This window comes from Prosopis cineraria, unplaced genomic scaffold (genome assembly GCF_029017545.1).
Source record: "Prosopis cineraria cultivar Desert tree isolate PC_DT_omini unplaced genomic scaffold, ASM2901754v1 PC4, whole genome shotgun sequence".
Lineage (NCBI taxonomy): Eukaryota > Viridiplantae > Streptophyta > Magnoliopsida > Fabales > Fabaceae > Prosopis > Prosopis cineraria.
This window is the reverse complement of record NW_026555335.1, coordinates 22,631,937-22,642,474: the sequence shown is the minus strand read 5'-3', so window position 1 is coordinate 22,642,474 and position 10,538 is coordinate 22,631,937. Positions and strand designations below refer to the sequence as shown.

Below are 10,538 nucleotides of genomic sequence, written 5' to 3'. Positions count from 1 at the left end.
CTCTTTGTGGAGGCTCGAAAAAACTAAAATAAATAATTGGGGACACAGATCTCAATAATATTTTGTAAGTTGTTAAGTTTTAATGATTTTTTGTTCTATGCGATAGGTAAAACAAGGATATCGATTTTGAAATGGCCTTGGTTTTGGAGTGAAGAAAGATCAGTCGGAGTGGAGGGGGAAAAGGTCATTTCGATCGGTGCCAAAGTTAATTAAATAATAAATTACTTCAAGTTGACATGTGAACACGTGTGTCTTCAAAAACAATTTTTTTTTTTCCAATGTGTGACTGTGCCTATGTGTGTGTATATATATGTGTGCATTCATGGCTTCGATTTTGAATCAGATTCGGCGAATCTAATCGAAGATCATAAGCAAAACCTAGCGCTTTCTTTCTTGATCTTCAAAGATGGTATTGGCCTCAACTTTTCTCTGCCCTTTCGTTACTTCGGTCGCTGTTAATCCCCACACTAAGGTAACGATATATTATCATTATTTTAAACATATCATATCATAATAGTCCCATATCGAAAAGTTTTATAAGTGAAGTAATGTTCATAAGTTCAAAATGAACTCTACCTCTCAATAGATTAGTCTTTTTAAATAGACTTTTCTTTTGAATTTGTGCTCATAAACATTGGGATTTTCATTGAAATGCTGTGTCATAGAATCGATATACCCATGTGTTGTGGAGCCTTCTAACTATCAGGAAGCTAAATGAAGTGCTGTAGAATAGAACTGTTAGAATGTGACATTGTCATGAGTCCTGCATCAAAATGGGATTTATAAGTTTAATGATCTCTCTCTTTCAATACACTAGTCTTTTGAAATGAGACCTCCCTTTATACTTGTCTTCATAACACCTTATATAGTATAGTGTTAATTAACATTTCTCATTATTATGTTTTAGAGCACAAGTGCTGTAAAGGGTTTCAGATTAAATTGTTTAATCCAAACAGAGCAGCAGACTAAGAGCAAATCGGCTTTGGTGGACACTAAGAGGGTTCCAACTACTGGTTTGTGATGTGTTTCTCTTGTTGATCTATACTGTATATGAGTGTGTGTGTGTGTGTCAGTTTTATTCTTGTTTTATATGTTAATAGTTTGGTAACTTGCAGAAGAGACAAAAGAGCCAAGTATGTCCACTGTGTTAGTGAATTACCACAATGACTTCGATCCTTACAAAGCAACCTCTACACCAATTTACCAAACCGCTACCTTCAAAATGGTGAGAATTTGATCTATGCATGCTAAGCTCTTTAGTTATTGTGTATTCCCCCATCCAAAGTATAAGCATTTTGTTTTAGCTAATTTTGGTCCAAAATATAAAATCTTAATGTTGTTGCAATTTTTTTTATTTTTCACCTTGTATTTATTAATAACTTAGATTCTTGTGCCTATGAATTTATGACTTTTTCTTATTCATCATGGAGTGGAACTAAGGGTAAAAAAAAAAAAAAACATGTATACTTTCATGGGAATAAGAATTTATTGGTATGCTAATTATTATTTTTTGACCAGTATGCTAATTATTGTTAAAAGTTACTTCTATTTTGGACTGGAAGAAATATTTACTATTTAATTAGTATCTGTATTCCAAAATTTTCTTTTCATGTTGTAATTGTCTTCTGCATGTTTTTTTTCCCCCTCAATGCAGAAATCTGCAACAGAATTTGGTGACTATGGCTATTCTAGAAGTGCAAATCCTACCCGAGATACTTTGGAAAAGTTTGTCCACATTATTTTCCTATCTTGATTTTGTCTATATATGCACATATATGTTTCTTCTTTCTTTACATTCTCTTTTACATGGCTTAATTATTTTGTATTCTCAGATTATTAGCGAAGCTTGACAACGCAGATTATGCCTATTGCTTCAGCAGTGGAATGTCTGCTTTGACTGCTGCTTGTGAACTTGTTAATCCTGGTACACTTCCTCATCTTCCTTTAATCTGTTTCAGTATTGCTTTACTGTAAGCAACGGTTTTATGATTTGAGGCCCAAAATATGAAAAAAAGAAAAACATTTCCTTAGATAATAAGTAACAACGGCAAGTTCAACACCTAATAAAAATTGTGCACCTTGTTGCAATGATTTTGGTTGTTGCCACAGATAAAAAATGTTATAGTGTTTTCATTGGAATCTCAATATATTTCCAATGCAGGTGATGAACTCATTGCTGTAGAGGATATCTATGGTGGTTCATATAACTTCCTGAACAATCTAATGGCGAGAAAGGAAGGAGTCACAGTGAAGTATGATTTTCAGCTTTTGGGATATATTATTCTTTTTCCTGTTGTGTGAAGTAATGGCTTATGAAAACAAATTACAGTAAGATTGATTCCTAGAAGATGACGAGGTTGTAATATTGCTTGCTCGGTGGACAGAAAAGTAGATACAAGTGATCTGGAGAAGGTGAAAGAAGCAATGGGACTTAAGACTAAGTTGGTGTGGCTAGAGACTCCTAGCAATCCTCAGCTAAAAATATCTGATATCCGAGTAAGTTATTTTCTTTTGTAAGTTTGAATTGTTTTGTTTTAATTTGTCTTCTTGATCGTCAGCTAACAAGGGCCCATCAATATATATATATATATATATTTTATTTTTTCCTCTCTTCTTTCAAATAAGTAGTAAGAAAGCATAGCCCTATGCCTGTATAACTCTCAGTTCAAGCATGCACTCATCCTCAAATAATATGTTTAAATTATATAATGAGAATTGTATTCAAAGGCCTTTTAAGAGAATTATTCACAATAAGGACTAACAATAAATTACTATTTAGAAAAAAACTAGTCGTTATTATCATTTTAACAACAAACAATTTCATATTAGTTCTTATTTGCAAATAATTATATATGTATCTTGTAAGTTTTAGAGAAACATACATGTCATTTGCACTAAGTAACACCTCTACGTGGAAGAACGAAGTTATTCAAACCCAGTTCTTGGTTCATAATAAATACATCACAGGAGAAGAGAAGAAAGAAATTCTTTCCCTGTAGTGTCTGAAATGAGAGAGTGAAAAGGATTCACACACTACTCATCATATAACTCCCATGCACATATAGGGTAGTTTTCAGATGTGCATGCAGCTAAAGAAACTGCTCCCACTCGTCTCCAAACGATGAGAAAAAATGCATTTAAGGCCCCAAACATATATTATTACACATAAGGCCCCTGTTGGGATTAACACTCAAATAACTTCCCGGGCTTAGATTTAGGGCTTGATCAAGGTGGATAACTCAACATACCTAAAATAGTATGTAATTCTTTTAAATGTTAAAAATTAATTTACATCATTATATTGATTTTTGTCCATCAGGCAATATCGGAGATAGCTCATGCACATGGCGCTATTGTATTGGTGGACAATAGTGTAATGTCTCCTGTGCTATGTCAGCCGTTGGACCTTGGAGCAGGTATTCATATCGCATTTGCAACGATATATAATGAAGTATAATTTTATATACCAACTTTATAATATGCTCTTAATTAATTATTCTCATTAAGTGATTAATTGTTGCTATTATTTTCTGTTCCCAGATATTGTTATGCATTCAGCTACCAAATTTGTTGCTGGAAACAGCAGTTGTATGGCTGGAAGCCTTGCTACGAGAAATCCAGTGTAGGAACTCTTTTTATATATCTGTGTCTCAAACACTTAATTAAGATATGTTTAAGATATTGATTTAATTTGTTTATGATCCATTTTTTTCATCAATTATATGTATACCAGGAATTTTTTAACTAAATTTAAATTCAATGGCATTTTTTTTTTTTACCGGTATGTGATGATGCATAACATTTTATGTGCCTGTGATCTTTAGTATTACTAATAATGAAATAATTAATATTCTTATATTGTTCTTTCTTCCTTTATTCTTTGTTTTCAAATAGATAATATTCCCAATCTTTTCCTCATTTATTTTAATCAACAGTTTACAGATAAAATAAGAACATATAGCATCTTGTAGTTATGAAACCATACAACTTTAGTTTCTGTTTTTTAAGGATATTTCATAAAAAAAATTGCATGGTTTCATGACCGCTATATAAATACTTGAATGACTTTCTTTTTAATTATCTATAAGCCAATGGTTAAAAGAAAAAAAAAAAACGACAAGCTGGAGCTAGCTTTAGATATGATCTATTTACTATTGTATTTTTTTTATTTCACTTTCGTTTTCCATTTGTTTAAATCTATAAACTTTTTTATTGAACTAATTTTTTCCCTCTAATTTTTTTGGCCTTTGATTCTTATCCCATGAAGGTTGGCAGAACACATAAACTCTTTTAAAAAAGCTACAGGTTGTGCCTTGCCTCCATTGGACTCTTGGATATGTTTGGAAGGAATCAAAACAATGGCCTTACGGGTTGAGGAGAAACAGGTGCCTCACAAACATTATTATAGTTTCAAGTCTGTATGCATAATAATATGTCAATTAATTTTCCTGCCAATTTATGTAACTTGAGTACAATTCCTTCAATAAATTGGTTTGTTTATGTAGACACCTGTAAATATATATAGTTAAAATTAAAATAAAGAAAACTTACTGAGAGTCTTATTAATGCTATGAACTAATGGTTTAATTCTTGTTTTCTTATTCAATTAATAGATAATACGATCCTTTTTTTTTCTTTTGATATTCTTGCTGCTGGATTATTTTAAAACTATAAATATTGGTTGGCATGGACTAATGAATTTTGAATAATAATTGTGTTTTTCAAAATTTGATAGTGTATATTTATATATCTAGGCATCCAATTTAAAGTTTTAATTGCTAACATAATTACTTTATTTATAGTGTCATTATTTTTATTTCTACCAAAAAAAATCTATAACAGTGAGTTAACAAACATATTATAATTTGCAGAAAAATGCACAAATGATTGCTGAATATCTTTCCAACCATCCTCTAGTAACAGAAATAAACTATCCTGGTCTTCCTGGTAATCCTGGATATGATCTGCATAAGTCTCAGGTACAATTTACATATTGCAATTGACACACACACACACACACACACACACACACACTTATATATTCCTCAAAAGATTTTTATCCGCTCACTGAGTTTGTGTTCATAGGCAAGTGGGCCAGGATCTGTGATTAGCTTTAAAACAGGCTCACTACCACTCTCAAAGCAAGTTGTTGAACTTACTGATTACTTTAGCATGACTGTCAGTTTGGTAAGTATTTTGGAGAATATACATTGTCATGTAATTAAATTGTTAAATTTACTATATTTCTTTACTTTGAGAATGACATATCATAGTTAATCAAAATGGTAATAAGGTGATAGGGTGTGATAGAGAATATTCTTGTTGCCAATGACAAAATTTAGTAGCTAGCATGCATTTCGAATTCTATATAATCTCTTCCTAATCATCAATCATTTATGATTCAATATTAATAACTTTATGTAGATCAACAAATTTGGTTAAAATAATTAGTTAATACCTTCAAAATTAGCCTCAATAAAATTCCTTATTAATTTTGTTGTTGAATGTTGTGTAGGCGGTGTAGGTTCCTCAATATGCTTGCCCTGGTATACATCCCATGACAGTGTGCCTGAACAACAGAAACTAAAGATCGGTTTAACTAAAGATCTTGTGCGTGTTTCTGTGGGGATTGAGGATGTTGAAGATCTTATTGATGATCTAGACAAGGCATTGTCATATTAGCCATTCTAATTTCATATATTAGATGGCTTAATTACTTGCTTCAAATAATATGATTGATGATGGTTCATTGATAATTTGGTGGTTCTATTATCATGTTCTATTTCTTCTTTTGTTATCCATTTTGCATTGTATTTTTCTGTAACAATTTGGAATAATAATAAGCTTATTGTTGACGCAAGGCATCATTTTTATCATCTGGCATTGTTGTCTTTATATACCTTCTTCTCTACTTGCTTTCTTAATTTATTGCTTTCAGGTTTTGTGATGATTATATAATGATAATGTGCTTTGCTTGATGTTGGGATAATCACATAATGTGTGGACATTTGGCATATGTAACAAAAATTTAAAATTTGAAAGATCCAAAATCTCATGAGCAATAATATTATGTGCTCTTTTTCTTAAATATAGAACAGCCTGTGAATTAGTATTTAATCAAGTGTAATAATGATAATGAAACTCTTTTTATTAAAATCAAACACAATGTCTATATATTAATCAAATGATCGGCCTCGTACATAATCACTAAGAGATGTTCATGCCATCAATGAATAATATGAGCTCTAGGGGTTGTCTCTATCAACCTTAGAGCGAAAACAATATTATTGCTCTTTTTTTATAATCATTAATTGCACTAAATTTTTTTGCTTGAAATAAGAAATTGAAAAAAAACGGAGGTACAAATACCCTATAACTATTGTAGAAGATGTTAACATAAGTGTTCACTAAATACAAATTTTAAATTATGATGGGCAAAAGTATAATTCAAAATCATAAATAGAAGATATTACTAATGAATTCTTAAGGCTGTGTTTGGATACATAAAAATTTGGATTTGGGTAGCATTTCTTGTTTGAACATCTAAAATTTTATTTTTAATTCCAATTCCTTTATAATTTGAAATTCTCTCAAAACACCTATTATTTGAAATCTCCCATCGAAGCCCCTCCCTTTGCATTCACTGTCGGCTGTCGCTAGCTCGCTACTCTGTTACGTATTCTCATTCTCGTTCTCGCATGTCTCTTATGTAAGTCCGAATCTTCTACTTCGATATTCTCTCTTCCTAGAACCCTTCAGTCTCTATTACTTCGTTTCTTCTACTCTCTCGTCATCACTACACTTTTCACATGTTAGTCTTTCCAATTAGGTGTTTTCGCATAATCTCTCTTCGTTTTGTTCTTCTTCATATGTATTGTGACACCCAATCAACTCAACTTTCCCAAACACCCACCATCATCCTTCTCCTTTTCGAGTCTAAATTTTTTCACATATTGTTTCAGTCCTCATATTTATGGAATGCCTCACACTGCCTTATAGTTTATGTTACACTTCCTTCTTCCTAATTGGTCTTGTATTTCTTAGGATATTCAATTCTAACAATTGCATTGCATAATGTCCAAGTACTTAGAGTGAGGACGTTTAAGCTTGAAGGGGCTGTGAGTGTTAAAGGAACTATTGCAAGTATTTTAGCATCTATAATTCTTGCCTTTTTCAGTTGTCTCTTGGGGTAAGCAATTTTTATGTTCCCAAATATAATTTCCTGGCTTGGTATTATTTTCTATGTTGTGTTTCTGGTTTAATATAATTGAAGTATTTTTTTCAATACTTTTGGAATGGTGGTTACAATTTATTTTCTCATGGAGATCTACTTGTGTTTGCGGTCACATTAGTAAACCATTTCTTTTTCAGTAGTTTAAAATTTACTTGGATCATAGAAATAAGTCTTAACAGTCTGCACCACAACAAAAACCCTTTTAACATTGCTTTTTTAAGTCCTTCCACATCACTATTGAGGGATATAACATTGAGAACCTTGTAAAATTGGCTTATACACATCACTTTTAGTAGTGATGTGGATAAGAGAAGCCATGTCACTTTTGCTAAAAAGTGATGTGTTTTGTCACGTCACTTTACTACACAAAAGTGAGTTGGTTTTCCTAGAAACCACATTCATGTTTACAATAAGTGACGTGGTTTCTTGGCCAACCACATTACATTCACTATCACACAATGTTGCTTGCTTATCGATTATTTTTTTGCTATACTTGAAGGTTATATGTTACAGCCCCCTTACTTGATGGTTAATAACATTCAAGTAATGATGGCCTTACTTGAAAGTTATTTGATAATAATCGTAAAATATTGGTTTTTAGGCTTGGCTTTCAGCTTGTTCTGGAAGCCAATACTTGATATTATTTCAAAATAACCATCAAATATTTGAGAATACTTGATGGTTATTATAAAATAACAGTCAAGTATTTGTGGTAAAAATTTGGCCAAGTCTGGTGAAAATTTGCTATAAATACTTGATGATTATTATATAATAAATATAGAGTATTTGAGAATACTTGACAATTATTTTAAAATAACTGTTAAGTTTAAGTATACTTGACAATTATTTTGAGATAATAATTAAGTATTTATAGTATTTTTTTAAGAAGGGGATTGCTTTTCATGCAACCCACCTGCAAATTTATGTAGAAATCAACTACGTAACAGCTAGCTAGCAACCAGAAAAAAAACTAATCGTTAAAATCCCTATATTTTTCCTATACACTAATTCAGAAAAAATATATAATCTAAGCTAATTTACAAATTAAAATTCAAAAACTAAGTGGGCTAAGATATATTGGGCAAAAAAATAGATGTGTAAATACATAGATACCTAAAAATTATAACCACTATCATTATCCAGATGCAAAAAAGTGATGTTTTTATTTTGTTGAGTGACCAAATATTTTGATGATGACAAAACTAAGAGAATGTATTTGTTACTTCTACAAATTAATTAAATATCATAAATCAAGAAACAAAATATCAAGAAGTAAGTGAGCATGAAGAAACAAGTAATGGGATCAATATGAATATGCTACACTTAAAGAGAATGAAGAATCAAGAGAAGACAGAGAAGCTTTCATAGATATTTATTTTACTCTTCTCATATATAAATAAATTTGTGAAAAATAAAGCTAAATATTTGAAAATGAAAAGGTTTGCATCATATAGAAAGTTATAAGCTCATAAGTCCTTAAGGTTAAAAAGTATTATCTAGGCAAGGACAAAAAATGTCCATGAGTGTTTAGCACATATCTGCATGCACTTATGTTTCAAATTGTTTCATTCATGCTTAGATTATAAGTGTCCTATGCATGTTTGATCATCTTTGTGCATATAGGACTTAGAGGATCTCATATTCAAGCTTGAACCATAACTAGACCTTGCTTTAATTAGAGATTCAGAAGTAAAGACATAGAACTATATGTTGGTTCACGTTTGGAATCCCTTGTGTCTACACTTGATTGGCAAGATAGTGTGGAGAAATATCTTGGTTGCACCTTTGTAATTTGATTCAAGCTTAGATGTTATTTTTACCATGCTGGATTGATCCTTAGTGTCAGCTTGAACCATTCCTAAGAAGTAATCCATGCTTGGATTCTATTGAATCCATGCTTGATAGATAAATCATTTGTTTAATCTTCAAGCCTTACTTAGAGTAAGCCTAGTATTGAACAAGCTATTCAAGCTTGGTTTTAGAATTTTCCAAAGCATGATTCACATCACAAGAGGCAAGGTGCCTCTATAACATTCATTCATGCGTAGTACTTAATTTACCCATGTGTTTGGACTCATCATACATGCTTGAACCCTAATTGGATCAAGCTTGGATCAATGTAAGGTGATAAGTGAGCTAAAGTGAAGAAAAATCATCTATGCTGGAATCACTCTTATCCATGTGTGAATGAAGAGTTCTAACAGCATTTAATGCACAGGAAAAGTGCTTTCTCTATCATAGATCACTTCCACATGTGTATAACGTCTATATTTTGTACCTTATGGGTTCCAATGATCTAACAATGAAAATATATAAAAAAGACCTCATTTGAGTTAGTGGGTAATGCCTAAATAGATTGAAAATGTGCAATTTGCATAAATTTCATTTTTCACTGTGTTAATGTAAAAGGCTCTCAAGCTAATTTTTAGCTTAAATTGTTAAATTTACTCTTTGAGAAAGTTTCTAAGTATGCTTAAGAGTTTTCAGGTTATCTCTTTGAGAGAGAATCTGATAGAAAAAATATAATCTCTATCATTGAAGAGATTCAAGGAAAGATTGCCTTATTATATTAAGAGAGTGCTCCACTATTCTTAGTGAGAAATTAAGGAGGATTACTAGTGTAGTAAGAGACCTTGTAAACAATTTACAAGTTCTAGAGAAAGCATGTGGATTGTACTAAGGTAGAACCCATTGATGCTTGTGTCATAGTAAAAAACTCAAGTGAGCTTGGGAATTGATATAAGCCAAGTAGTTAGTTGAACCAAGATAAATTGACTGCATAGTGTTTTTATAACTCTACTCTCTTTAAACTTAGGTCATTCATACTTGCATACTCTCTTAGTTATTATATTAAAAGAATTTATATTTCACAAGGTTTTTTGAAATATGTAACTAAAGTATTTAGATTACTCTTTGATTTATTTCGTTAAAATTTAGTTGTATCTTCAACCATGCTTACAATTCTAAAAGTTTAAGAAAACAAAAATTTTTCTAACCACCCATTTACCCCCTTTTAGGTGTTGCTGTCTGATCTTACATTTGGTATCAAAGCTCGGTCACTTGTTGAAAGGACTTAACAATGGAAAATTATTAATTTTATGGTGGATATGACATTCTATCACTATCTAGTTTCAGAAAATATCAGTTTTGACATTTGGAAATTTAAATCATGTGTTAAAAATGATTTTAAAATTGGACATAAGAGAGATTTACTTGAGCATGAAAAGAAATTTGTTTAAGTTGAATATAAAAGCTATTTATTTACTGTATATAGCACTAACAAGGGCTGACTATGTAGAAATTA

At 31.2% G+C, this 10,538-nt stretch overlaps 1 protein-coding gene across 1 annotated transcript; it reads left to right on the top strand.

Moving 5' to 3' along the window:
• Nucleotides 1-336: 336 nt before the first annotated feature.
• LOC129309431 (cystathionine beta-lyase, chloroplastic-like) lies at nucleotides 337-5,876 on the top strand. The gene is made up of 12 exons (XM_054951007.1): nucleotides 337-472; nucleotides 908-1,013; nucleotides 1,116-1,225; nucleotides 1,655-1,725; nucleotides 1,833-1,924; nucleotides 2,162-2,252; nucleotides 2,385-2,496; nucleotides 3,320-3,416; nucleotides 3,541-3,622; nucleotides 4,268-4,385; nucleotides 4,872-4,979; nucleotides 5,086-5,876. The coding sequence occupies exons 1-12, from the start codon at nucleotides 407-409 to the stop codon at nucleotides 5,275-5,277; spliced, it is 1,245 nt and encodes a 414-aa protein (XP_054806982.1). The 5' UTR covers nucleotides 337-406; the 3' UTR covers nucleotides 5,278-5,876.
• The last annotated feature ends 4,662 nt before the right edge of the window (nucleotides 5,877-10,538 follow it).

Bases quoted from the DNA above. Each gene is read 5' to 3' on its own strand.
- LOC129309431 (XM_054951007.1), top strand. From the start codon at position 407: ATGGTATTGGCCTCAACTTTTCTCTGCCCTTTCGTTACTTCGGTCGCT. The intron at 473-907 runs GTAACGATATAT...ATTATGTTTTAG, and splicing joins CTGTTAATCCCCACACTAAG to AGCACAAGTGCTGTAAAGGG. The intron at 2,497-3,319 runs GTAAGTTATTTT...TTTGTCCATCAG, and splicing joins TAAAAATATCTGATATCCGA to GCAATATCGGAGATAGCTCA.